We start from the raw sequence: 23,826 nt of genomic DNA, 5'->3' as shown, positions 1-23,826 counted from the left end.
CCGGGGAAGACCCAGGACACGCTGGAAGGACTATGTCTCTTGCCTGGCCTGGGAACGCCTTGGGGGCCCCCTTGGAGGAGCTGGAGGAAGTGTCCAGAGTGAAGGAAGTATCGGGGGTCCCTGCTTAGACTGCTGCTGCCCCTGCGACTCGGCCCCGGATAAGCAGAAGAAATTGGAACGATGGATGGAAGACTATTTACTGATCGTAGTCGGGCCAGAAACTTTAATTTACACAAAGTTGTTTTGTTCTTACTTAACAGCTACAAATCACAGTTGGAATAGTTCTATCTTATTTTCGTTTTTAGGAAATAAATGCTGTTTTCAGTCTCTGCATTGGCAGATACTTAAAGCTGTAGTATCGGAGTTAGTACTGGAACAGAAATATCTGGATTGGTGCATCCCTAAGTGTGGGCGACATTGTATTGCAATGTTTTAGCAATGTTCCTGTTTTATCCCAAAGTCTGAATAATGAGTATATTGTTTGTAATAAAACTAATGGAAAAAGGCTGCAAAAACCTTATTTCAAATTAATTGTGATAATATTGCTGGAATATTCTCACAGGTATAATAAAAAATAATTGATAGTATTTTTGTCAATACTGCTTACGGCGAATGTACACAATAAACGGCTTAATACTGTCTTTTTCACCGTGCCTGTTAGCCTAGCCAGGTGGACATGCTATAATTGCTCAATGCCTTTTCAAAGCGTCTTCTGCGTTACTGTTGGGCAGCATACAGAGAACGATTGTTTGTTGTGTCTTTCTCTCTCCCTCCATCACTGTGGCTCACCGGGGACAATTATGCCCCTGTTTCAAGCAATTGCCAAGCCCAATTTGCCACACAAATTAAGTGGGGCCACATCTGAAGAGCAAGGAGGACGGAGTGGAGAAGAAGAAAAAAAAACAAAAAAAACAACAACAACCACACAATGGAAGCAAAACAACCAGATAAAAAAAATAATGCAGTTTCAAAGCTGGGGTGAATTTGACATGAAAATTGCCTATGTTGTGTGTGCACTGGCTCAGAGCGCAGTGCCATCTGTTGACTTGGCCGACTCAGCCATTTTGGTTTTGCAAGTCTGGTGGCGTCCAACGTGTCCAACGCCCGGAGGCCATCGCGCACAACAAACACTAGGGGCACTAGATGGGGGCAGTGTTCCCTTTGCTGAGGCTCTGAAGGGGCAGAGGGGGAGAAGGAGAGGGAGAGGGGAGGGGGGTTGTTTAGATGGACCAATACAGACACTGATGAATAACAAGTGGTTGCATGGGGAGGGGGGACTAGGGAGCTGAAAGATCTCACAAAAAAAAGATGGGGCACTAGGTAAAATATATATGATTTACAATGAACTAGCCATGGTTTTCAGAATGATTAAAAGTTAGGGCTATGGCCATTGCAATTAACAATAAAAAAAAAATCTTATGAATGGAGAACTGTCCTCAAAATGACCCCATATAACAGGAAGCTGAAACACATGAATATAAGGCTGTACGACTTCTGACAGGTAATCCAATTGCAATTTGATTTGCTATTTTAATGTCATTTTTAAATTTGAATTGTTATATCTCGCAATCTTTTGTAGAGAAGACCATGAATATTTCAAAGCCATATATACTATTTAGAGCAATGTTTCAATAAGACTTAAGTAACACTCTTGGATTTGGTCATTAAACTATTTTTAGCAAGGCAATGTGTGATATTCCAACAAAATCTGAAAAAAAAAAAATAAAAATCATTTTTGTAAAGAGCCATATTACACCATCTTTTGAGTTGTGATTTGTTTCATTCACACATTTTAAATACTCTCATTCTTTATATTTATTCTAAAAACACTGTTTCCACCTTGTGATGATAATACAGGAAAAGCTCCACTGTGTTTTTACACTCTTTATAAATTCACTAGAATCATTTGGATGATTCTGGCATTGCCAATCTCTACTGAACAAAAGATAAAAGGAGCTGTAAACTTGAAAACTACCAGAGAGCATTGGGAGCTTTGGGGATGCAGACAGTGTATGTTTTTGACAAGGTAACAATATTATAACTACACTACAACTATATAATGTTTTAAAGCTCACCAGAGCCATACTGCATAAAATAGACCTTTGAATATGTGTTTTTTATATTTAGTCCTGTACAAGAGAAGAAAAGAAACATTTTTATTTCAAGGTATTCGTGCCAGTGTATTGAATAGTGATCTTTTTATGCAGTGTCCAAGTCTTTTTAGTATTTAGTTATATAGTTTAATCAGTGAAAAAATGTGTTCTTGTAACATTCAGAAGTATTCCATGATGAGTTGGCTGGAGACAGGACATGTCGCTGACCTCTCCCACACACCCAGTGTCATTAGACCCCCTAGTGGTTACCCAACGACAAGTTTGTTTTGGCTTTGATATGATGTCTAAGAGCAGCTGTCCCCCTCAAGTTAGACATGGCAGCAGCTGCAGACTGACAGACATTTAAATGAAACAAATACATAGATTATTTTCCCTGTGTTTTTAGGTGTCCTGAAAGAACACCATACAAACCACCCAGCTCAATTTTGGTGTAATGTCTTTACATTTTTATCCCCTTCTGATGCTGTTATGTAAATTTGTTCTAGAGGATGGTAGTCTAAATGATTGCTACTAAAGAGGCTCCTAAATGTTAACGTTTATCGACCGTTAATAGCGTTTTGGGAAGTTCCCGTAATTAAATCGTGTCAATAAATCCTGAAGTTTCACATAAAATGAGGAATAAACGGCGAATGGATTTCCGTCATTTGCCTCACCCCCGCTGTGCGACACATGTGGTGGGAGGGAGGCTGGGAAGCAAAATAAATCGGATTCTTAACATATTGCAGGGAACATTTCTCAAGCACAAAGTTGAAAATCTTAGCCATCAATTTAACTTTGCGTGGCTGGGCGGTATATGACCTTGGCTGAATGGTGGCTTCATTGAGAGGTATTCAGCGAGGGGATTTGAGTCACTGCTGAGGGAGCCGTAAAACTTTTATTCCTCCCTCTGTGACTCTACGAGCTAATGATTCATGGATCTTAGCATGGGGGAGGAGGGGGAGGGGAGAGAGGAGGGAGGGGGAGAGGAGGTGTGAGGAGGGGGAGAAAGAGCCATGGCACCATGCAGGACCAGAACTCAATGAGCTTTGAAAACTGTTGTCACACATCAATAGGCAGGTGGTTGGTGTCAAGTAACTCAATTCCACTGACTTCTCATCAGAAGATTCTTTGCTCTGGCTGCTGCATTTCAGGGTCATATGACTTATTTCACTATACAGATGTTTTTGCACGTTTTCCAAATATAGAACCTGTTAAATACTCTTTTAATGTGACATGTCATTGAGACGGGTACATGGACTAGATTGTGTTGCATTAGCAGTGGTGCTATGGACTGTGCGGTGTCTTTGTATACAGTATGTACATGGTCTTTACACACACAGAACACACACGTCTACTGAGGACACTTACTTTGAGCGTCGGCGAGGTGCAGGAGCAGGCCCAGGAGCAGTGGCAGCAGCAGAGTGGCTGTGTGCATGGTGGGACAGCTTGGCACCAGCATGCTTTGGCAGCCTCTGTGGCACTGGCTCACAGAGCCCTGTGAGTCAGTCTGGTCTGATTTCTCAGATGCAGGGTATTCACAACCTAGGAGAGACAAGAAGGGATGGAAGAAGAAGGGGAAGAGGGTAGGAAGAGAGAGAGAGAGAGAGAGAGGTGAATGAAACAAAGCTGTTTGAGTCCAGAGGATTTATCTATGCCTGCACATTGGTGACATACCCCCACACAGCTGACAGAGGAGCTGATGTGCTCATAGGGATGTTCTGACACTGCTCTAAATGACATGAAGAGTGTGCAGATCACGCACAGGAACCCACATGAAAACCCACATGAAAGGGTGAACTAATACGATTTTGTCTTCACAGCTTCTGTCACCAATTAAAAGCATCCAGAATGAGATGCGATTAGCGGCTCTCTCAGATCAATGCTGCTATCTTCTTTACATTAAGACAGCTTTAACTGTACTTAAGACAAGTCAGCAAATACTAGTTCCTGCTGTTCATTAGTTATTTAAAAGGGCCCACAGTGGAGCTATAATCTCTATAGATAAGTGCACATGGTGAAATGTCTCTTCAATAAAGCCAGTTCCACTCTTGTGTAGTTCAGTGTAGTCACATCTTGAGCTGCACTTTGTGCTTCTGTAAAGGATGGGGACCTCCTTAAACACTACATGTAATCTCTAAGGCAGGGTTGGCCAAGTGTTGTCATTCATGCACTTTTAAGAGCGGCCATCTTCACGCCTGTGGAAATCAATGTGCTACAGTGAGCTTGTAGTAGCTCCACACTCGCTCTATCCCTTGTCATCCATTTGCTTAAGCCAGTGCTTGATCCTTAGTGATGGGCGCTCTGCGGTACTTTTCCTGGCTAATCCAAGTGTGTGAGTCGTCATGACAGTATGTACTGTGCTGCTGGTTAGCTAGCATGTGCACTAGCGTTGTTCCTGTTGTTTCAGCTGAGGCGACTGGTGAACAGTGCATGCTCTGTGTAGCATGGCAGTTATGTAGCATGAGACAAAATACACAGAAGATCAAAGATCTGACATAGAAGTGGCTGCATTTCTGCTTGTGATAATATTTCAGTGGACAGTTTATCTGCAGATTTGACCGCCACCCACAAATGGAAACCAGAAACAAGCCCCTAAGCCTAATCAGTAGGCCCGATGATGACAAAGTACCTCATTTCCCTGTTACCAATCATCCCGGTTCCTGCTCCCAGCTCTCCCTCTTTCATTTATGTGGGCTGTAAATGGCAGAAAAGACAGGCAGATAGCGCACCTGTCACACTCGATTTGTGTTGGGGGGAGATAGACACGACTACCTGTCTGGAAGCGCTGCGGGGCTAGCGGCGAGCGCAAAAGCGGGGGACGTGTGGCGAAGGGAATCAATTTGAGGCAATCTCATCCTCCGCTCCACGCACGCATCAGCACCACCACTAGCGGCAGCGCCACACAGAACCTCACGCCAAAACACAAATACACAAATACATACATATGAGTGCGCGCCGTACAGATCCGCATGGGTAGTGTTGATGGGAATTAGATTAAAATCAGGTGGAAGACGCCTTAGGGGGACATAGGGGAGACAAAGCCATATAGAGCCCACATAGAGCTAGTGCGTGTCCTCTGCTTATTGCTTCACACATCTGCCCTGCCAAATTTAAGTGATAGCTTTTGAGTTAATTAATGAAGTGTGAATTTCCATAATGACACTACATTAGGCTGAAACACTACTCAGCACCCCTCCCCCCAACCAGACCACACACTTGCATTCACTCACACACACCAATGGAGGCAAACAAAACCATCTGTATATTGTGTAACCACCAGCCAGGCCACCGAGGGGCACTGCCATGTGAGTAAATACAAGGGGAGGCTAATATATGCGAAACAAAACAACTCGCAAATCAGGGTTTACAGTGAAAATGAAATGATTTTGGCTGATGATTTGTGGGATAATATTTACAGGTCCTAATGAGCAAAGGGATGAGGGGCCACCTGGCAGCAACATATCAATTTGTAAGCCTGCAGATTGTGCACAGGTAGAGGAATTTGGAATCACTGCTGTAATCAGATTTTGAACCCTTTTTAAATACTAGTTTTGCCCATATTAAAGCACCAGTCAAAATTCTGTGTTTTTTCCCTTTATGCTGACTATTTTCTACATTTTATATACATATAGAAAACATCAAATATATAATGCAAGATGTATGGAATTATGTAGTTAAAATTTAAATAACTTGTCATGTTTGGTAGTGGACCCTCCACCTGAAAAGTTACACAGTGCATCTTTAAAAACAAATCAGTAGACGATGTTCTTGGACCTTCAATTCATGCTGCATTTGACCTGCTAAATATTTTTCATATTTTACATTAAAATCCTCAAAATAGCCACCCTTTGCTTTGTTGAAGCACTATAAACACTTCGCCTTCTCTCAGTGAGCTTCTTGATGAAGTCTCCTGAAATAGTTTTCACTTCACACATGTTTTGTCAGGGTCAAGAAATGCCAAATGTGCAAACCAGGAATCGAAGCAAGGCTATGTTTAAGTTTTGAGTAATTTTGAGTTTATTTTTTGTCTGCTACCTTCCATATGTGTCCATTCTTAGTTTTGATGCCTTCACTGAGAATTAACCACGCAAATAATTACGGAAAAAAAGAAGAAAAGTAAATGAAAAAGTCTGAAATTAATAAAAAAATTACTTAATTGCCTTTTCCATCTCACAATCAAACATGGACAAAGTTCTCGTCAAAGAGGTAAGTGCACTGACTACACACAAAAAAAAAGCTTTGTGTCGATATAAAAGATCAGAATGACTAAATTATTCATTTCACGTATTTGATTTGGCTTCCGTTCTTACAGAGATACAGGCCTCTCACCTCTGCTCGTACCATTTTCCATATGACCATCCCGCTTTGCATCATCTTTAACACATTTGCAGGCGATGGTCTCATTCATTGAACATTTATTAGAATAAAAAACAATCTAGCGTGTGCTTCCTGAGCTCCTGCTGGTATTATTGTGTTCCCATTCACTGCTGCTCCATTCAAAGGATTTTGCTTCTGATAGCAATCGTGCATTATTAAACAAAGCCTGACAACATGCACAATGTTAATTAGAAAAGGGGGGAGTGTGTGGCAAGTGAAAGAAAGGGGCTGTTGAGCTGTCTACTCTCTCCTCTTCCCCGAGATTCTTATCACAAATGGGAGAGCGACGGAGGGAGGGGTGTTTATGTGCTCCGTAATGGCTGGGCTCTCTCCTCATTCCAGCCTGTGTTTGGTATTCCGCTCCATTTAGACAGCCCATATTATTAGGAGAGGGAAAAGGAGCAGTCATATTTATCTTATATTCCAACCGCATTGCTATAAACGTGTTATGGGAACCAACGCAAGCGGAATACTCATGAGCAAGCCAAATCAGCAGGTTCATAGAAGATTAGTCTGTGTATTATTAAGGCCAACCAAAAGCCAGTGGTGTCATTTTCAACAAATTCAACACGAGGTTGGGTTGTACCACATTATGCTCATCCTTCGTGCGAGACGGCTAATTTGACTTTGGCTACCTCCAGGGGAATCTTTAAACAGGGCTGTTTTTAATCTCACTTGAACTTCAAGGAAATAGCCGAATTATGCTATGTTATGCTAACAGACCATAGCGGCTGCAAAAATGTCACCAAATCTATTAAGGCCAATCGCTGTGTAATTAGACGAACACATGCAAGGACAAAAAGGGAAGCGAATGCCGGTGTCAGCAATAGCGCGTCGTGTTATATAAAGGAGTTGCCCAGTGGAGTGTCCAGCCAGGCACAGCAAATAAGACTTTGTTTTGCTTTATGATACAAGACTTCCACTTTCCCCCGGGACTTCCGTTAAAAAAAAGAACGCCGTAATTACCCTCCTCATACAAAATCTACTGATCCGCATGGTAACAGCAGTAAACATAAGCAGAACAAGCTAGGTCACTGCCCTCATCTTTATAGAAACATCCCATTCAGCCTATTTAAATCACCACGCTGGTATTTCTGCATTCTTTAAAACGAACGTATTAGCTCCTTATATGGACGAACCCGACGGAAAAAAATGCAAAAAGGGCATCGCTGTTAACCCGATCTCTGGACTATATCCTTTTATCATCTTTTAAGATATTGAGTCAGTGCTGGTAACATTTACACTGGGGTCAAAGGGCACGTTAAAGCCGGGGTAGGTGAACTATAGCGTTTCCTCCGGACCAATATAAAATAATCCACATCCTCCAGTGTCGGGCTCCACTCATAATGGCCCCAGGGTTTTGGAGAACATCATATGACCATGTTTTAAAATAAGCTCATCAAAGGCTTCCCACCCCCATCCATCTACGCCCACCCGATTCCTTTTGAAAGCTCTACTTCCTCATCAAGAGGGGTTAAGTTTGGGTTAAAGCAGAACAATGTTACACGCTGGTACATGATTTCCACTGTGAAAATCTGCGAGTTTGCGAGACATCCCCTTTTAATACCCTGGTTTCGACTAGGGTGGCAAAATTTGAGGGGAAAAAAAAATCTGTATTGCGATTTATGTTCAAAATGTAGGATTCTGTCCAGAGAGCACATCGTAAACAACTCCAAAAGTAAGATTTGAGAGAGGACTGAAACTTGAACTGACAAATTAATACAAGAATCCTATGAATTTCAGGAAATGTTTGTGGAGATCTAAACTACAAGTTAAAACAATTTGGGAAAAAAATATCAAATTGCGATCATTCTGACAAGCATTGCAATTTATGTTTAATAGGATTTTGTTCAAAGTTCACATGTAGTTCACAAGAATCACATGTATTTCAGATACAATTTTAGATACACATATTTTTTAGTTTGTGGAGGAAAGCTGCTGTAGATTTGCTAATTGCTTCCATTCAGATTGCGATTTTGAGTCATCTTGCAGTCCTACTACAGTGTTTCCCATAGGTTTTGTTAAGGCTATGTTGGCACGAATACTTTTTAGATTAACAATTTTCTTTCATACAGTTTGTGGAGTTAAAATTTCATGTATTTTATTGGCTGCATTTCATTTTTAAAACGTCTTTTTGACTTTGAGTGTAGTTACTTTTACCGCTCAATTTAATTTCTCTCCAGCGACAAGGTTAGGAATCGGAATACACTAGACCGTTCACAAAAACCCTGGAAGTGCGAGTTTGGGTACCAGCCAATCAGTGAAAAATCATACATTCTGTGTTGGCAACGATTCCCGAGATCGAGGATTTAAAGCCGGAACAAAGAGAATGTTTGGTAAATTTTATCAAGGGGAAAGACGTTATTGCCCTTCTTCCTAAGCGATTTGGGAAAAGCGGCCAAATAGCAGAGATTGGTTAAATTAAAAAAGTACCCGCCTACCGTCGAGTGAACGAATCCTAATGCTGCAGGTCAGACGGTTTCCACGAATTGAAACTGGCAGATGAATCAGGCTAGGCCACTGTAGTCTCTTCCATTAATGTGAAGCACTGTACAAGTACAAGATTTTTTCTCTAATAAACTGAATATTTTGTTCTTTGCAGATGACATTCTGTCATCTTAAGAACTGGAGCCTTGGCGATTTAAAATATGCTCCGACTGAAATGTAAAATTTTAATTGCCATATATGGTGTAGCTGTCGTCCCTACATGCCTTCTGTATTTTTCTTTCTTTTTCTTTTTTTGGCACTACTTTTTCCTGCAGCCTGTGATGGTGTGATTTAAGGGCCAGTGACAAGGCCGTTTCTCTCACATCGCTCCCGATCAGCCGGCATGTGTAATAACATCCCTCAAGCTAAGCTAAGCTATGCCCCCAAGTGCAGCCTCCACATGAAAGACCCTGACAACCACACATCAGAGCAGTTTATTTACTATACTTCTTTATTTACTTTCTCCCCCTTCTCAGCTCGCCTCCTCTGACCTCCCCCAAACAAGTCTCTCACGCTCGTAAACCATGCTTTTGGGCTGCGCTGTTCGACTTTTCAATCTGGGAAGGTTTATAGTTTGGTTGTGTCATCAAATCAAGCAGATTTTTGTCAAGTGAAAGTTGTTGGAGTCTTCAGGTGGAGAGAGAAGCCTCCAAACACACACGCCCAGCGGGAAACTAATTAACTCGGATCTCTTTTGCCTGTCGAATAATTGGTTTAAAATGCCCGCTGTGATTATGGAACAAGGAGCGATCCTAGTCTCATCTGAATGGCATGACAGATTGCACTTTTCTTAATATCTCACATCGGGCTGCGCTGTGTTGACAAAATGAACATCTCAATATTATGTAACTCTTTGTTTGGAGGGTCCATCACCTGCTTGTCTCCACGGATAAGAGAAGCAAACAATAACAAGCAAGCAGATGGTGTACCTTGAAAGTGCCAACATTTCTTGATTGAGCTTCAAGTATTGCAGAAAAAGTGAATGAAGTACAAAAATGGCACCTGATACTTTGCAGCTGATGTCGTCAACATTCCCTGGGGGTGGGACGATAACTGTAGGCACTGCTCTGTCCGAGGCTTATTAGACTTTAATCTGAGCTTTATTTGAACACAATCCATATCATAAAGAACTGGCAAATTTTGAACTACAACAGGTGAGAGGACTAGTGCTGTTATGCTGCTTTCTATTGTGCTCGGGACTCTGGGAAAACCGACCTCCACCTCGAGAAAGTGCAATGGAATGGCCAATCAAATCGGGGTTCCGAAACACAAACTCATAGGGATGTAACAATAACTGGAAGACTGTGATATCGTATTGTCAAAGTTCTCACAATAATATCTTGGACCATCACAATATACCAAATTAAAAGACTCTTTGCTTAAATTAAGAGTTTTGGTGCAGCAAATGCTATAAAAAAAAAAAAAAAAAAGACAGAGAACTACATAGACCATGATCCTTTGCTCCATTTCAGTGCAGACTACAAGAAGAAAAAAGAGTTGAGATGGATTTCTGAACATGTAATAGTCAAACTGCCATAACTGAGTCGCCGACAGCTAACTTTAGCTCACAGAGTCTATTTATTAGCAGGAGCTGGCGATACCTGGCATTAACTACGTAAGCTAACAAAATAAACATAAAACTTTCTCTGGCATCCATATTTTCCCGACTGTTGCAATGGAATGCAATTACAACGGAGAACGGAGAACTGACTCGGATTTATCGAGTACCAACATTCAATAGAATGCAGCGTTAAACATGTCGCTCTAATAACATTACAGTCAAGTTATTTGCAAACAATTTTTCAGTTAGGACCATGAATGCTTGGATTGATCACAGGTTCCTAAAAAATTTTGTTTAAATCCATTTTGAGTTTTCACACAAACTTTAAAAAAAAAGTTTTCATCTATGTTTGCAAATGTGTGCATTGTTTGGAAACATGGAAACATTCCACCATTTAGGGCCCCCAAACCTGGAGGGGCCCCCAAGCTATTGCTCTCAGTGCCACTAATGGCTGAGGCCTCAGAGCAATTAGATTTTCTCTCAAGACGACATTAAATGAGAATAGTTTAGTTTTAAACAATAATCATGAGAATAATAATAATCATCATCATCATCATATGTAATGGATGTAAACAAAAACGTAATTGTACTAGCAAAAAAATCTAGTAAACTACTGAACTAATAAGACAAGTTTCCAATCCACCATAATTCAAATAAATAGAGATGTGCATGTCTCAAGAACAATGGGGAAAAACAGACAATAAATATATTAAAAACTAAACAAAAAATGGTGCATCATAGTGAGGGCCCCAAACTCAAGTTCACCTAGGGCCCCAAAATTGCTAACTCCACCACTGCTGCAAAGTATCAGTACTTTTGTTGTGAAGAGTAAAATTTTCTCTTTTTATATTTATATCCACCTTTTTTTAAACTTGCATCTTATTTTTTGCATGTCAATATTATAATTTCTCATATTTATGAAACAACAAATCTGTATATTGTCCACCTCTCACTGTATCCCCCTCATAAATAAATACATACGAATTGATCTGGAATTGTTTTGTGGTCGCATAAAACAATTTGCTAGACATCGAAAAGGTCAAGGTGAAAATGCTCGCCATTTGAAAACTATTACCCTCTGCAGAGAGCAAAGAGCGAGGTCGAGTCCTTGCGGGATCGCCGGCTGTCCAAACTCACCTTGAGAGAGTACACTTTAGCGTATATCCTCCGACTACTTATTCAGCTAGTGCCCTTTTTGTTGTCCGCTCCTCTCCTTGACTTTTCCCCATACCCACTCTCCCTGCGTTCTCCCAGTTCTGCTCATGGCGCCATCGCTCTCTCCTGGTTCCTCCGGCCACATTTTCCCAGCAGCTGTTGCTCAGATGGATGGTCCCCTCAGTGCGAGACCCTGACCTGAGACTAGTGAATGATTATCCCCTTGCCCTGCTGCGCCGCTCCCTCCACGACATGAAAACGCACACAACAACACAAGGTTAGACCACAGCGTTGTACTGTACATCGCAATTTGAGTTGGTGCAATTATCAAATCGCAAAGATGGATTGTTTAGATAATAGAAAGTGATCTGTGGAACAAAAATCCAGTATTTTTATTGGAAAATCTGTATCTGTAGCTGCTTTAGACCTCTACAAATATTCTTGTATTAGTTTATTGGTTCATATTTCATTCTTCTCTCAATTGTTAATGCTCCAGGAGTTGTTTGCCATGTGCATTTTGAGCAGATTCCCACTTTTTAACTTTTCAAAGTCAAATTCAAATAGAATTAAAATCACAATACTTTTTTTGCGTGCAGCTCTGTTAGACATCGTCCTGTCACAATGTTTACTACACTGACTGTTCAGTATTAATGACATACTGAAATACAGTCTTATTTGAGATACATTAACATTTGAACTGAACATGGTCGTTCATTTTACACAGTCTCTTTATTCAGCTAGATCAGGAGTGTCAAACTCAAATTCACAGATGGCCAAAATTAAAAACTGGGACTAAGCCGTGGGCCAAACTAAATATTTATTGAAAAATTTCAACAACATCTGCATGTTTTCTCGTCTTTTAAGATATGTTATGTTAAACCTTTTTCTTATTAAAATAAATGTTTAATAATAGTTTAGCTTATACATTCAATACAGAACAAGCATAATGTAAAATAACAAAATTTGAAATAAATAATGTCTCTATAGTCTATCTGTAGCAGCTCTAATACATATGATATGATCTTGCGGGCCAAATATAACAAAATTGCGTGCCAAATTTGGACCCCGGGCCTGAGTTTGACATGTCTGAGCTAAAGTTTACTTTCTTTACGCTATAAACTTAAAATATTAGTGGCAGTAAGTCACACTATAGATATTAAAAAAAAGCAAAGTACTTTATCTTGATAGTAGAGATCAACCAACATGGCTTTTTTCAGGGCCGACAAGATTGTTAAGACTCCAGAGGAACCAATGGCCGTTAAGCTCTGTTGATATTTTTAAGCTGATATGCAGGACCGATTTTAATCATTTTCCCTAAATTATGCAGCTTGAATTCAGTAAAGACTCAATCATAGCCCTTTTGGATTCTGCTTTAGATTTAATACCGATAGCCGATTTGCTAAAAAGTGCAACAACAAAAAAAAGCCTATCCCTACTTGACAGGCCAAGCCACTGTTGGGGAAAGCTTTTGGGACTCCCGGGAGTTTTCAACTTAGTAAAACCAAAGCATATTTCGTCTTTGTTTTGGATTTCCTCCATTGACCTTGATGCAACCACAAAACACACCGCTACTGAACTCTGATAGATGCACTTATTGCCTTTTTAAGAGCACTGCAGATAAGACTGAGTGCAAACAAGCTGGTGTATGGGAGCTGTGTACGCTATTCAAATGACTGTTCCGGTGTAGGCGGCTGCTATAGTACGAGCATGTGTCACTCGGGCCGCGCTTGACCTTGCACATCGGCGTTTAGCGTGGGGAAAGAAGTTGTTATCACGCAAACAGCCAGAATCAAGAGGAGTCTATTGTGTCAGGGAGCGGCGAATGTTTGGCGCGACGATGGAGGAAAATGAGAAAAACGGTAGACGCAGCAGCAGCCGACCCGGGAATGGCTGGGATTAAATTTACGCCGCATGAACAGGGGAGGGCTAAATCATGTTACATATTATGAAGCAGAAAAGAGAGGGGGGAGTGAGAGGAGGGCGGGGCACGGAGGTGGAAATATAATGGATAAGGGGTGCAACGAGGCATAGAGAGAGAGAGAGAGAGATGGACGGAGAAGGTGTGAGAGGGAGAGCGTGAGAGAGACGGGAGTGGAGGTAGAGATAGGGAAACAGAAAAGAAAGAAAAGAAAGAGTGAATGGTGGAGAGGGAGGGTAAGAGGAAGAAAACGGGAGAGGAAGAGACAAGAGATAAACCTAGAAACAGAAAGAGAGGGAGAGAGATCGAGGGAGAAAGAAAGAGGAAAGAGAGAGAGGAGAGGGACGGAGGGAGAAGGGGTGAGAGGGAGAGCATGAGAAAGAGGGCAGTACAGAAAAGAAAGAAAAGGTGAATGGTGGAGAGAGGAGAGGAAAGGAGAGAGGGAAAGACAGAGCGAGAGGAGAGAAAGGGTAAAAGGTAGAGAGAGAGACAGGGACAGAGAGAGAGGGGGGTGGGAGGAAGGAAAGGGAGAGGTGGAAAGAGGAAAGGAAGGACAGAGGGAAAAAGAGAGAGGGTAAGAGGAAGAAAACGAGAGAGGAAGAGACAAGAGATAAACCTAGAAACAGAAAAGGAGAGAGAGTGAGACAGGAGAGAGATTGAGGGAGAAAGAGGGACAGAAAGTGAAGGAGAGAGAGGAAGAAAAGGGAGAGAGAATAGGAGAAAAGAAAGGAGAGAGAGGTGTGAGATGGAGGGGAGTGGAGGTAAAGATAGGGAAACAGAAAAAGAAAGAAAGGGTGAATGGTGGAGAGAAAGAGAGAGGGAAAAATAGAGGGAGAGGAAAAAAGAAAGGGAGAGACAAGAGATAAACTTAGAGACAGAAAGGGAGGGAGAGAGTTCAAGGGAGAAAGAGAGACAGGGACATAGGGAGGGAGAGAGAGAGGGAGAAAGAGGGACACAAAGGAAGAAAAGGGAAAGAGAAGAGGAGAAAAGTAAGGAGAGAGAGGAGGGATGGAGGGAGAAGGTGTGGGAGGGAGAGCATGAGAGAGAGAGTGGAGTAGTAGAGGTAGAGACAGGGAAACAGAAAAGAAAGAAAGGGTGAATGGAGGAGAGCGAAAGAGAGAGGGAAAGAGGAAGAGAGGAAGAAAAAGAGAGAAAGGGAGAGACAGGAGATAAACCTAGCGACAGAAAGGGAGGGAGAGAGGCAGGAGAGAGATCGAGGGAGAAGGAAAGAGAGACAGGGACATAGGGAAGGAGAGAGAGGAAGAAAATGGACAGGGAAGGGGAGAGAGGAGAGGGATGGAGGAAGAAGATGTGAGAGAGGAAGAGACAGGAGATAAACCTAGAGACACAAAGGGGAGGGAGAGAGACAGGAGAGGGAGAAAGAGGGACACAAAAGGAGAGAGAGAAAGGAAGAAAAGCTAGAGAAAAGAGGAGAAAGAGGAGGGTACAGCGCTGGGTACGGAAGAGCAGATATGCAAGCGGCGCCGCAGCCAGCATTTCTCACGCTCTGTCTGTGCCCGTGCACCGTACACCGACCGGGGAGGACAGCCGAGGATAGAGGGAGAGAGAAGGGGAGAGAGAAAGAGCTGCCCCGTGTCTCTTTGAATGTACTGTCTCTTAAAAGAAAGGACATGACAGCAGGTGAAATATAAGGCAATAAGAACACACTCAGGTCTGCTCAGCTCCCAGCTCAAATACATATGGGATCGGTCCTATCCTCGACGGTGCCACTACCTCCAAGTACAAGCTCATGAATGTACCCAAAACACACACACACAAAAACCACAAAAACAGAAATGTACCAAGGCCTGGGTGTGCTCTCAAGCCCACAGGAGCAGGTACCAGAGCCAGGGCACTACACGCTGCTGGCACTGCCCCTGACACGCTCCGGTCTGTGGGAGGATGAATAATCTCGCTTCCGTAAGGCATAAAAAATAAAAGCGGTCGGGGTGAGAGCGAGGCTGTTGCCACGAGAACACATGTTTATGGAAAGTATACGAAGCCCTCCAACTGGCAAAACAACACGAGACTCAATAACTCAATAATAGCGCGTTGGGAATTGTGCTGAGCTTATAAAACACGTGGAATAAGTCGCTGAACAATCCGGCCGCTGATTTCAGTCGATCTTTACGGCGTTGGTTCTGGTGGTGACATTTCAAGGCAAGTGTTTGGTATGTAAATGTGCGACTTCGGTGTACACAGAGGATGTAAAGAGGGGCCAGAGGCAAACATGTAACACGCAGAGGGCAGCAAAATAATTAAAATGCCAAGTGTCTCCTATTATCTAAATGCTAATTTGCCTCAGTATAGCCCCTGCTCAAATGTAACGCCACATTATTGCAGCTGTAATGCGCTCAGGCAACAGTGAGTGAATTTTCTTCAATTAGCCCTAACGCGCTGAATGCTATCTGTTACCTAAGGTCCCATTTTCGCAAGTGCTGTTGTCTGAGGACGAGCATCTGTGCTTTTAGATTAGTTGTGTTTCTTCATTATGTGTAGTTGATCTGAAATTAGATTGAAATGAGAAGAGATTTTGTATTTACTATAGTGTTTTTAGTTAGTTAGTCTTCAAATATTTCATCAACATTAGATATTTCAGTCGACATGTGGTGTAAACATCAAATCCAGAATTTTTATTTTTTTTTTGTGTTTTTATCTGTGGTATGGTAACTAATAGGGATGTAACAACCAAAATATCGTGATATCGTATCATCACGTCAGAGTTACAATATCATGGACCATCACAATATACTGAATTACAAGTCTCTTTGCTTAAATTAAGAGTTATGATGCAGCAATAACTAAATAAAAAAAAAAGACAGAGAGAACTACATAGACCATGATCCTTTGCTCCATTTCAGTGTCGACTACATGAAGAAATAACAGTTCTAAACATTTTTAAGTCTTAGTTCTTTGGATTAAGTCTTGTCAAGACATTTTACGAGGAAAAAGTAGCATATTAACAATTTTAGCTGTTTACCGTCCACAAAATATCGTAATAAATATCGTACTGTGAGATGTATATCGTGAAAATATCATACCGAAAGATTTGGATATTGTTACATCCGTAATCATGAGCCTCCCCACCATATCGTGAGTTTTCCCACAGTATCGCGCTAAATAACGTATCGTGAGGTTCACAGTGTGACAATATCGTATCGTGAGACTTGGATATCGTTACACCCCTAGTAAGTAATGGAATCAGAGTGCAAAATTTCAATATATTTTGATGTACTGATGCAAAGAAAATATACAGCCAGAGTTATTTATATGACTAAATATGACTACATGGATAAAACTACAACAGGGCAGCAACTTATACAACATGGTAAAAAAAAAAAAAAATCTGCAGGAAAACATGATTTTGATGTGGGGAATTGCACATAACACGTTTTAGAAAGTTGGAGGGTTTTTTTAGGCCATGAATGCCCTTGAAAGGTGTTTAGCCCAAACAAAGTGATTGTTCTCATAAAAGGCACAGCGAGCTGCTTGTGTAACTAAGTCTAGAGAAACAATGGTTTAGCCCAAGGCAAAAGCAACAATTCTCTTTGTCAATTCACGAGATGAATGCGTGCCATTTTATGTTAGAACAGAGCTCGACCAGTTAACAGAATGTATATTGTACCTTTTCAACAATAGACTACATTTTATTTTTGCGCAAAAAAAAAAAAAAGAATAGGCCCTCCTTTGCAGCCACTTTTGTAGATTGAAATTCAAATCAAATGCCACCTTCAATGAAATGTCACTAAATAAATCAGGCCGCCTCTGTCAGAGCTTGGCATCACATAAAAGACACCATATGACATTTGGAAGTGATTTTCTCCCTCTTTGTCATTGTTCTTATGAAATTAACTTGGTAATTTTCTTTAACAAAAATGCGCCCAACCCGACAATAAACAAATGAGATCTGCCACTCACACGCTACATTTAAGTCCTGCTCCAAAAGCTTTATAGTGTGCGTTTGAACTCAACACAATCCACCCCCGAACCCTCACAAACAAACATGTCGACGCCGTGCCTGTCTCTCTGGGAGACTGTTGACTGACTGCCTGGATGTGCCTTATCATTAGCGGGTCCGCCTGTGCCACCGTTCAGGGGCTTTGATGACACAAACTAGGGCCCTGGTGGCGGCCCCTCCCTTTCCGCCTGCCTAAGTGTCATCTAAATGAGATAGGGCCCAGGAGCTAGGGGATTAGGCACTGCATAATTACCTATTTAAAGACCTTAATTGAGCATTTCATTAAGAGACTAGCACAGAGGTTTTGCCAAAGAGGGTACTATGGGGAGAGCGCCACAATTGTGATGTTGGTGATGGTCGCCGATGAGGATCTGTATGTGTGCGTGCCCATATTACAGCGGAGTGTAACCTTGGATTCATGTGTTGCCTTGTTTGACTAAGGGCAACAGCTCATTTTTGTTTACATTGCACTATTAGGCTCTGTGTGTGTAACATTAGCAGGGGGTTGACACTGCATACTGCGATTGTGTCCTTGGGCAAGACGTTTCGCTCACATTACCTATACGTGAATGTGGCGTACGAGTGAGTGATGCTCGTTGTTTGGGCTCAGTCACAGATCGGTCACCTCGATATGGTCAGTTACACCAGGGTCATCATAGCTCACCATCACCAAGTATGTGGAGTGAATAAATATTCCATGGTATTGTGAAGTCACTATGAACTCTAAACATGGAATTAAGTAAAGATTGGCTCATATGGATTTTTCATGACTGATGCCAGTACTAGTTTAGTCATGTTTTGAGCTGTTATCTCGTCTAGGGCCCGACCAATATATCGATTGGACGATATTATGGGCTGAAATTGGCACTTGGAGACATATCGGCTATCGACCTAAATCTTGCCGATATTGGCTGATAGTTCACGTGGGCATTTTATACCTCATCATAAAGCTTAGACTCTCTATATTATGTTCATTTAATCCAATTTACACACAGATACATCTCCTAATATGTGGCGCCGCATCAATATTTATCTGTGGAGTAATTTGAGTCTGTGATACCGTACTGCCCCTGAAGGCACCCTCAGAGTCACATCACTCACGTGCGCTTGTTTATACATGCATCTGCTGTCAACATGCTGGATTATATTATATTTACACCTGATCGTTTTGAGTCAGGATTGAAAAGACACTTATTTGTGAAGACTTGTGATCTGAGAGGAGCCTGTGTGAGTGGGGAGTGTTGAAAATGTGTCAGTTTTTGAAGCTACTTTTGGTTCTTTCTCAGTCTGCTGTCACTTACATTGGCCTAGTGTAAAGTGCCTATAGTAGCCATATGTTTTTGGACCTGCACTGATATGTAAATAAGATGTGAACATAGGTGTAAATGATCCACATTTACGCATATTTAATTACAGTGGTGCACAAGCATTTACCCCTAAAAGCTGATAGCGGTAGTTTACTTACTTTCTTTACAGACTAGAATGTGATGCAAAAATGCCATTAGGTCGACCAACTGTCTTTAAATACGACTGTAAAAAGGCAGAATAACAATAAACCTAAACAAACCCCAATATAAAATCCAGTAGAGACAGACCTAAGTTTTATAATCAATTGAAGATTTATTGTGAATTTTTACATCACTAAATATATTGGCTTTTATATCAGATATTGGCAGCTCCAACTCCCATTTTATTGGTATCATATCAGCTGCAAAAAATGCCATATTGGTCGGGCCTAATCTCTTCGCACTGAACTGTTCAAATAAAGCATTATGTCTGTTCTTTGGGAAGCAGATCGGCCAAAACATAATATAAGCCATTAAAATGTTCAAATATCGGCACGATATACATATAACGGCCAAAAAATATATATGTCTGTCTCTAGAATAAATGCATTTTTACGAACAGCCTTTTCTACATGTACGCAAGAAGTCATTTTCACTATTTGAGAATAATAGTCTATTTAAAATTCTAGGAAAAGCCATTCTTGTGAACTTATATGTGATTTCAATCTCAAGATGCGTACTGGTTGATCTTTGCAAGAAGCTAATTCTGTAATGGCCACCTCATTTCTCAAAATTATACTGCAGTGTCAAAAAAATGTGTCACATCCCCCACCATCCCAGGCTCCTTGTTGTTCAGATAGCAGCTGCGAAATATATGGAAGCCACACAATTCCTCCCAGCAGTCCAGCCTTTAGCCATCCCTGTAACTCTATGTATTACTCTTATGCAAATTCTGTTCCAGTTGTACAATATCTATTTTTGGGCAACACTGTCATTGCCAGCAAAACACAGCTCTCAATAAAATCAGAACATTTCAAACTAGCACGGCCTCTGCTTCAGCTGATAAAAGCAACGCAGAACAAAGCATAGAACATTTCCCACAGCCGTGAAGCTAATTGAATCCAATTGAGAGGAGATTTGAACACACACTACTGTTGAATTTTCCTTTAGCCTGACATTGTGGGATTTAAAACATGTTGTCATTTGTCAAACTTGCACTTTTGCTAATGCTGGAGGTTGTCAGCGCAAAGGTTTTCAGTGAGACTTCTAAAGAGCTCTGTCAAACACGGTGTCAAAAAATACCACAGACAGGCTAACGGTATTTACATCTTGAATATATTTGGATTTGTGCCATAGACCAAGAAAATGTACATGTATTTATGTCTGCTGGATGTTTTCAGAGGCTAGAATGCGATGACGTAATGGGGGCAAGTTTACCCAATAGATCACACTGTAGTTTCCACAGAAGCCCAAAAGGAAAATTCACAAATGTTGAATCTGATTGTTTCTAGAGATAGACCTTTCAGCGATTTGGCTACAGTTCTTAAATCTCCAGTGAGGCCGATATTTTTTTATTTTTTGGCTCAACCTGCTGCCTAAAGAGTACACATAAAGTTTTATTTGAACACTTCAGTGAGTAGAGATAACTGCACAAAACATTACTTTGCAGCTCTCTTGTAGGTTTGTGGTTAAAAAAAAAAAGGTTCTCGATGAGTTTGTAGTAAACGTAAATGACATAATTTGGGGAAAATATTCAAATATATACCTAAAAATGTCAGAGCTTGGGCATGTTTTTTTTGGCCATGAAAAAGACAATGGGTCTCATTCATGAATCTTTTCTTAAAAAATGTTCGTAACTTCCACTTTAAGAAAATGATGAGAGAACTCTGCGCCAGATTCACAAAGCGTTCTTAAGCAGCCGAATTCCTATAGTTGCGTCTACTTTGCCACCCAGCTACGAACACCACGACACTCACACTTACATTTCATTTACATAAAAATGTATATGGTTGGAAACGCTCTCTGAACTTCCATATATGGCCAATATTGGTTTGGTATTACATTTGAAAGCACGAGGGAGAACTTATTGAAAAAAGCGTCTGTTTTTACTGTATTTGTCACACTTTCTGAGACTGCGGACCTGTGGTAAATAGCGAGGGATGGGGGGGTTTGTGAAGGGGTGCATAGGAGTGCACTCTGGTCATTGGGAGGTCAGGGGGGTGGTGAGTCCAGCGCGGTGACCAGGCGCATGGATGTAACAGTGGCCCATATGGAGAGCACTGGGGCTGGGACACACTGAGGCTCACTGCAGCCTGTATAAAGTCTGTTAGACCCAACAGACACATGCTCTATAAAACATCTCAGAAATTTCATTGGATCACAGAATAATATTTTCACTGGAAATAATTTAAGAAAATATATAACTTACAATCATGGAGGAATTAGAAGTTTTGATTGCCTTAACAGAGTAATAATATTCTAAAACGGTAGAATTTTTGTTCTTACGAGTGTTCATAAGATTTGTTCTTCCAGAAGAAAATTTTCAGTTAACAAAATTTTGTCAATGCCAAAAATGTTCGCAAGAAGGCCTTAAGTACAAACTGGTTCGTAACAACGTTTCCTGAATGAGTCCCATTATCAGTCGATCTCTAGTCATTCCAATTAGTTTCTAAACCTTACAACTCACAATATTAGAACACAAATGTGCATTTTAATATTATTAATTCTACCTGCCCCCTTTAATATCAATAGTAGTTTATAGAGTCTTGTAATATATTATTCTGAACCCAGCAAGTGCTTTTGCAGATAGAACAGATGAAATGATTCCTGTCGAAAGCTTCTTGGTGATGTTTGCAGAATGACTATTGAAATCTTTTTAATGCCATGGCGTAGGGGTGAGCGACTTTCACAAAAAGGAATAACTCAATAAATCGAGCAATATTAAGACAATATTTTAACAATATGTCAGGATGTCTTGTTTGAGGTTGAAATATTGCACAAAACGTGAATGGACCATAAAATAAACCACACACTGTAGAAATATCACTTTATACATTTGTTTGGAAGATTACACTTATGTTTCTTTTTTAGGTCATTTTAATAGTTGTAATTATAAACCAAATACAACTCAATATTCCAATTTCACATAAAACAACTTTTGAGATGTTTTCCCTTTCTCAATATGCCACATCTCTACCATGGCGTGACTTTTTGATTGTCTGCGAAAACTAGGCTACTTGGAAAAAGCGAGTTGTCACTTTGTGTGCTAGTAAAGTCCGACAAAGGCGTTTAACGGGTCAGAGGCGTAGAAGATCATTTGTTGGTCTAAAGTGTGTTATTAGAGCAGAATGCAAGACCTAGATATTTTGCTGATGACCAGTGTGACCTGATTTTCATGGACAAGCCAGCCGTGACTCTGCACTGCCCTCTCATCATCACTGTATTTGGGTTCACTGGGGACGGGCCAGCAAGTCGCTAGCAGTTGCCTCACGCTTGATTGAATTGTTTGCTAAGTTAATACTATGTGAAGAGGCAGTGTTCGCTGGGGGATACGAGAGTCTTTTGGGCAGATACCAGCTGCTGAGTGCCACAGCTAAACTGTCCTCTCACATCTCTCCATTACGCTAAGGCGACAACATTAACGTCAGTCTGTAAGGTCAAATGGATGTGTTTTTTTTTTTCAAAATGGTTGACCTACATACACAAACTACAAAATGCCTTGAAGCTCCTTAAAAATTATGTATCTTACAGTCTGACTGCCTTTACACCTCACAATACTTGCATGGCTGTATGTTGTCATGCTTGGTTTCTTTCTGCAGAGTCGTCTGAAACAGAGGTCTCCTATCCAAAGTTGCTTAGTAGTTGTGGCAGCCCTGGTGACAGTGCAGCTAATCTAACAGGAGGCCTACTGTGGACCGTATCAAGACCCATCTCGGCCTTGCACAATCCGTATCACCCTATCTGTGGAAAGACATCCATCTTATTTTCCGCTGAGTGCCAAAAAGAAGTAAGAGGAGAATGAGAAGGAGAGCTGTGGAGGAGGATGGAGGAGGGCTGTTCACCTGATAAGGCAGCAGAGAATCAGGACTGGATCTCTGGGAGCGTGGCCTCAGCGTGCGAGAAAGAGGAACTTCATCTTTATCTAATTACCACAGGGCCGTTTTGGTGGGAGAGATAGCGTGGGCCTTTATTTCTGCTGGCTGCTATCACTGCTCTTGCATGCCTTTACAAGCACATGCATTCTGCTGCACAGAGCCATGCAGATATGATTAACACTCAGACACTTGAGGGTGACGCACGGAGGTGCTGCACGCGCCTCACACATACATGTGGGCCAGGGCTGAGTGCCATAACAGCCCAATGAAATATATTCAGATTAGAAAGGTGTCGCATTACTCTCCAGCCCGATGATAAATACGCGCTTAGCACCATCATTAATCTTCCTCCCTGTGCCGCTGTACAGGGAACAATGAGCAGGCGGAGGATGGAGCCAGAGCCTGGGCCAGGCTGCAGTGGCACTGTCGTCGGGTGCTTTAGGTCTCCCTGCTCAGGAGGTCAGGGCACACTGACTCAGGGCTTGTAATGTCAGCCCGCACGCTGGCTGCTACTTCTTTGTTTAGCTCTTGTCACTGTGACAATCAAACCAAGTACCTGGTCGATGGTTGCAAATATTGTCTGCTCCTGTCCATGCCCCTCTTCACATTCAGCTCACGTCATTGTCGTGGGTTTCTTTGCTCGGTTTTGTGCCACTGCCCTTCATTTTTAATCCCGGGGGTTTGCTGACATCCTGCCCCATGTGGCATGTCATTGTAAATGGCTATTGCCTGCTTAATGAGGAGCATGAATTAAAAACTCCAGGGCTGCGCAGACAAGGAGAGACATCCAGCAAGCAGCTCAGTAGAGGAGAGCACACTTGTACAGAGCACCGCTGCGCCTCTATGGCCACATGCTTCACACAGACAGAGCGAGCAGGAAGTGGCACGCTGCCCTGA

At 41.6% G+C, this 23,826-nt stretch overlaps 1 protein-coding gene across 1 annotated transcript in view; it reads right to left on the bottom strand.

Moving 5' to 3' along the window:
• The window catches only part of LOC110159301 (protein tyrosine phosphatase receptor type D), a 289,285-nt gene that overhangs the window by 117,524 nt on the left and 147,935 nt on the right, over nucleotides 1-23,826 (bottom strand). Inside the window, exon 3 of the mRNA XM_055156330.1 lies at nucleotides 3,462-3,635. Within this exon, the coding sequence (XP_055012305.1) occupies nucleotides 3,462-3,552 (91 nt within the window). The 5' untranslated portion in view covers nucleotides 3,553-3,635. The remainder of the gene's footprint in view (nucleotides 1-3,461; nucleotides 3,636-23,826) is intronic.

Source organism: Boleophthalmus pectinirostris, unplaced genomic scaffold, assembly GCF_026225935.1.
Source record: "Boleophthalmus pectinirostris isolate CB_2022bp ecotype Guang Dong unplaced genomic scaffold, ASM2622593v1 HiC_scaffold_20, whole genome shotgun sequence".
NCBI lineage: Eukaryota > Metazoa > Chordata > Actinopteri > Gobiiformes > Gobiidae > Boleophthalmus > Boleophthalmus pectinirostris.
The sequence above is the reverse complement of the archived record's forward strand: the minus strand, read 5'-3'. Positions and strand labels throughout refer to the sequence as shown.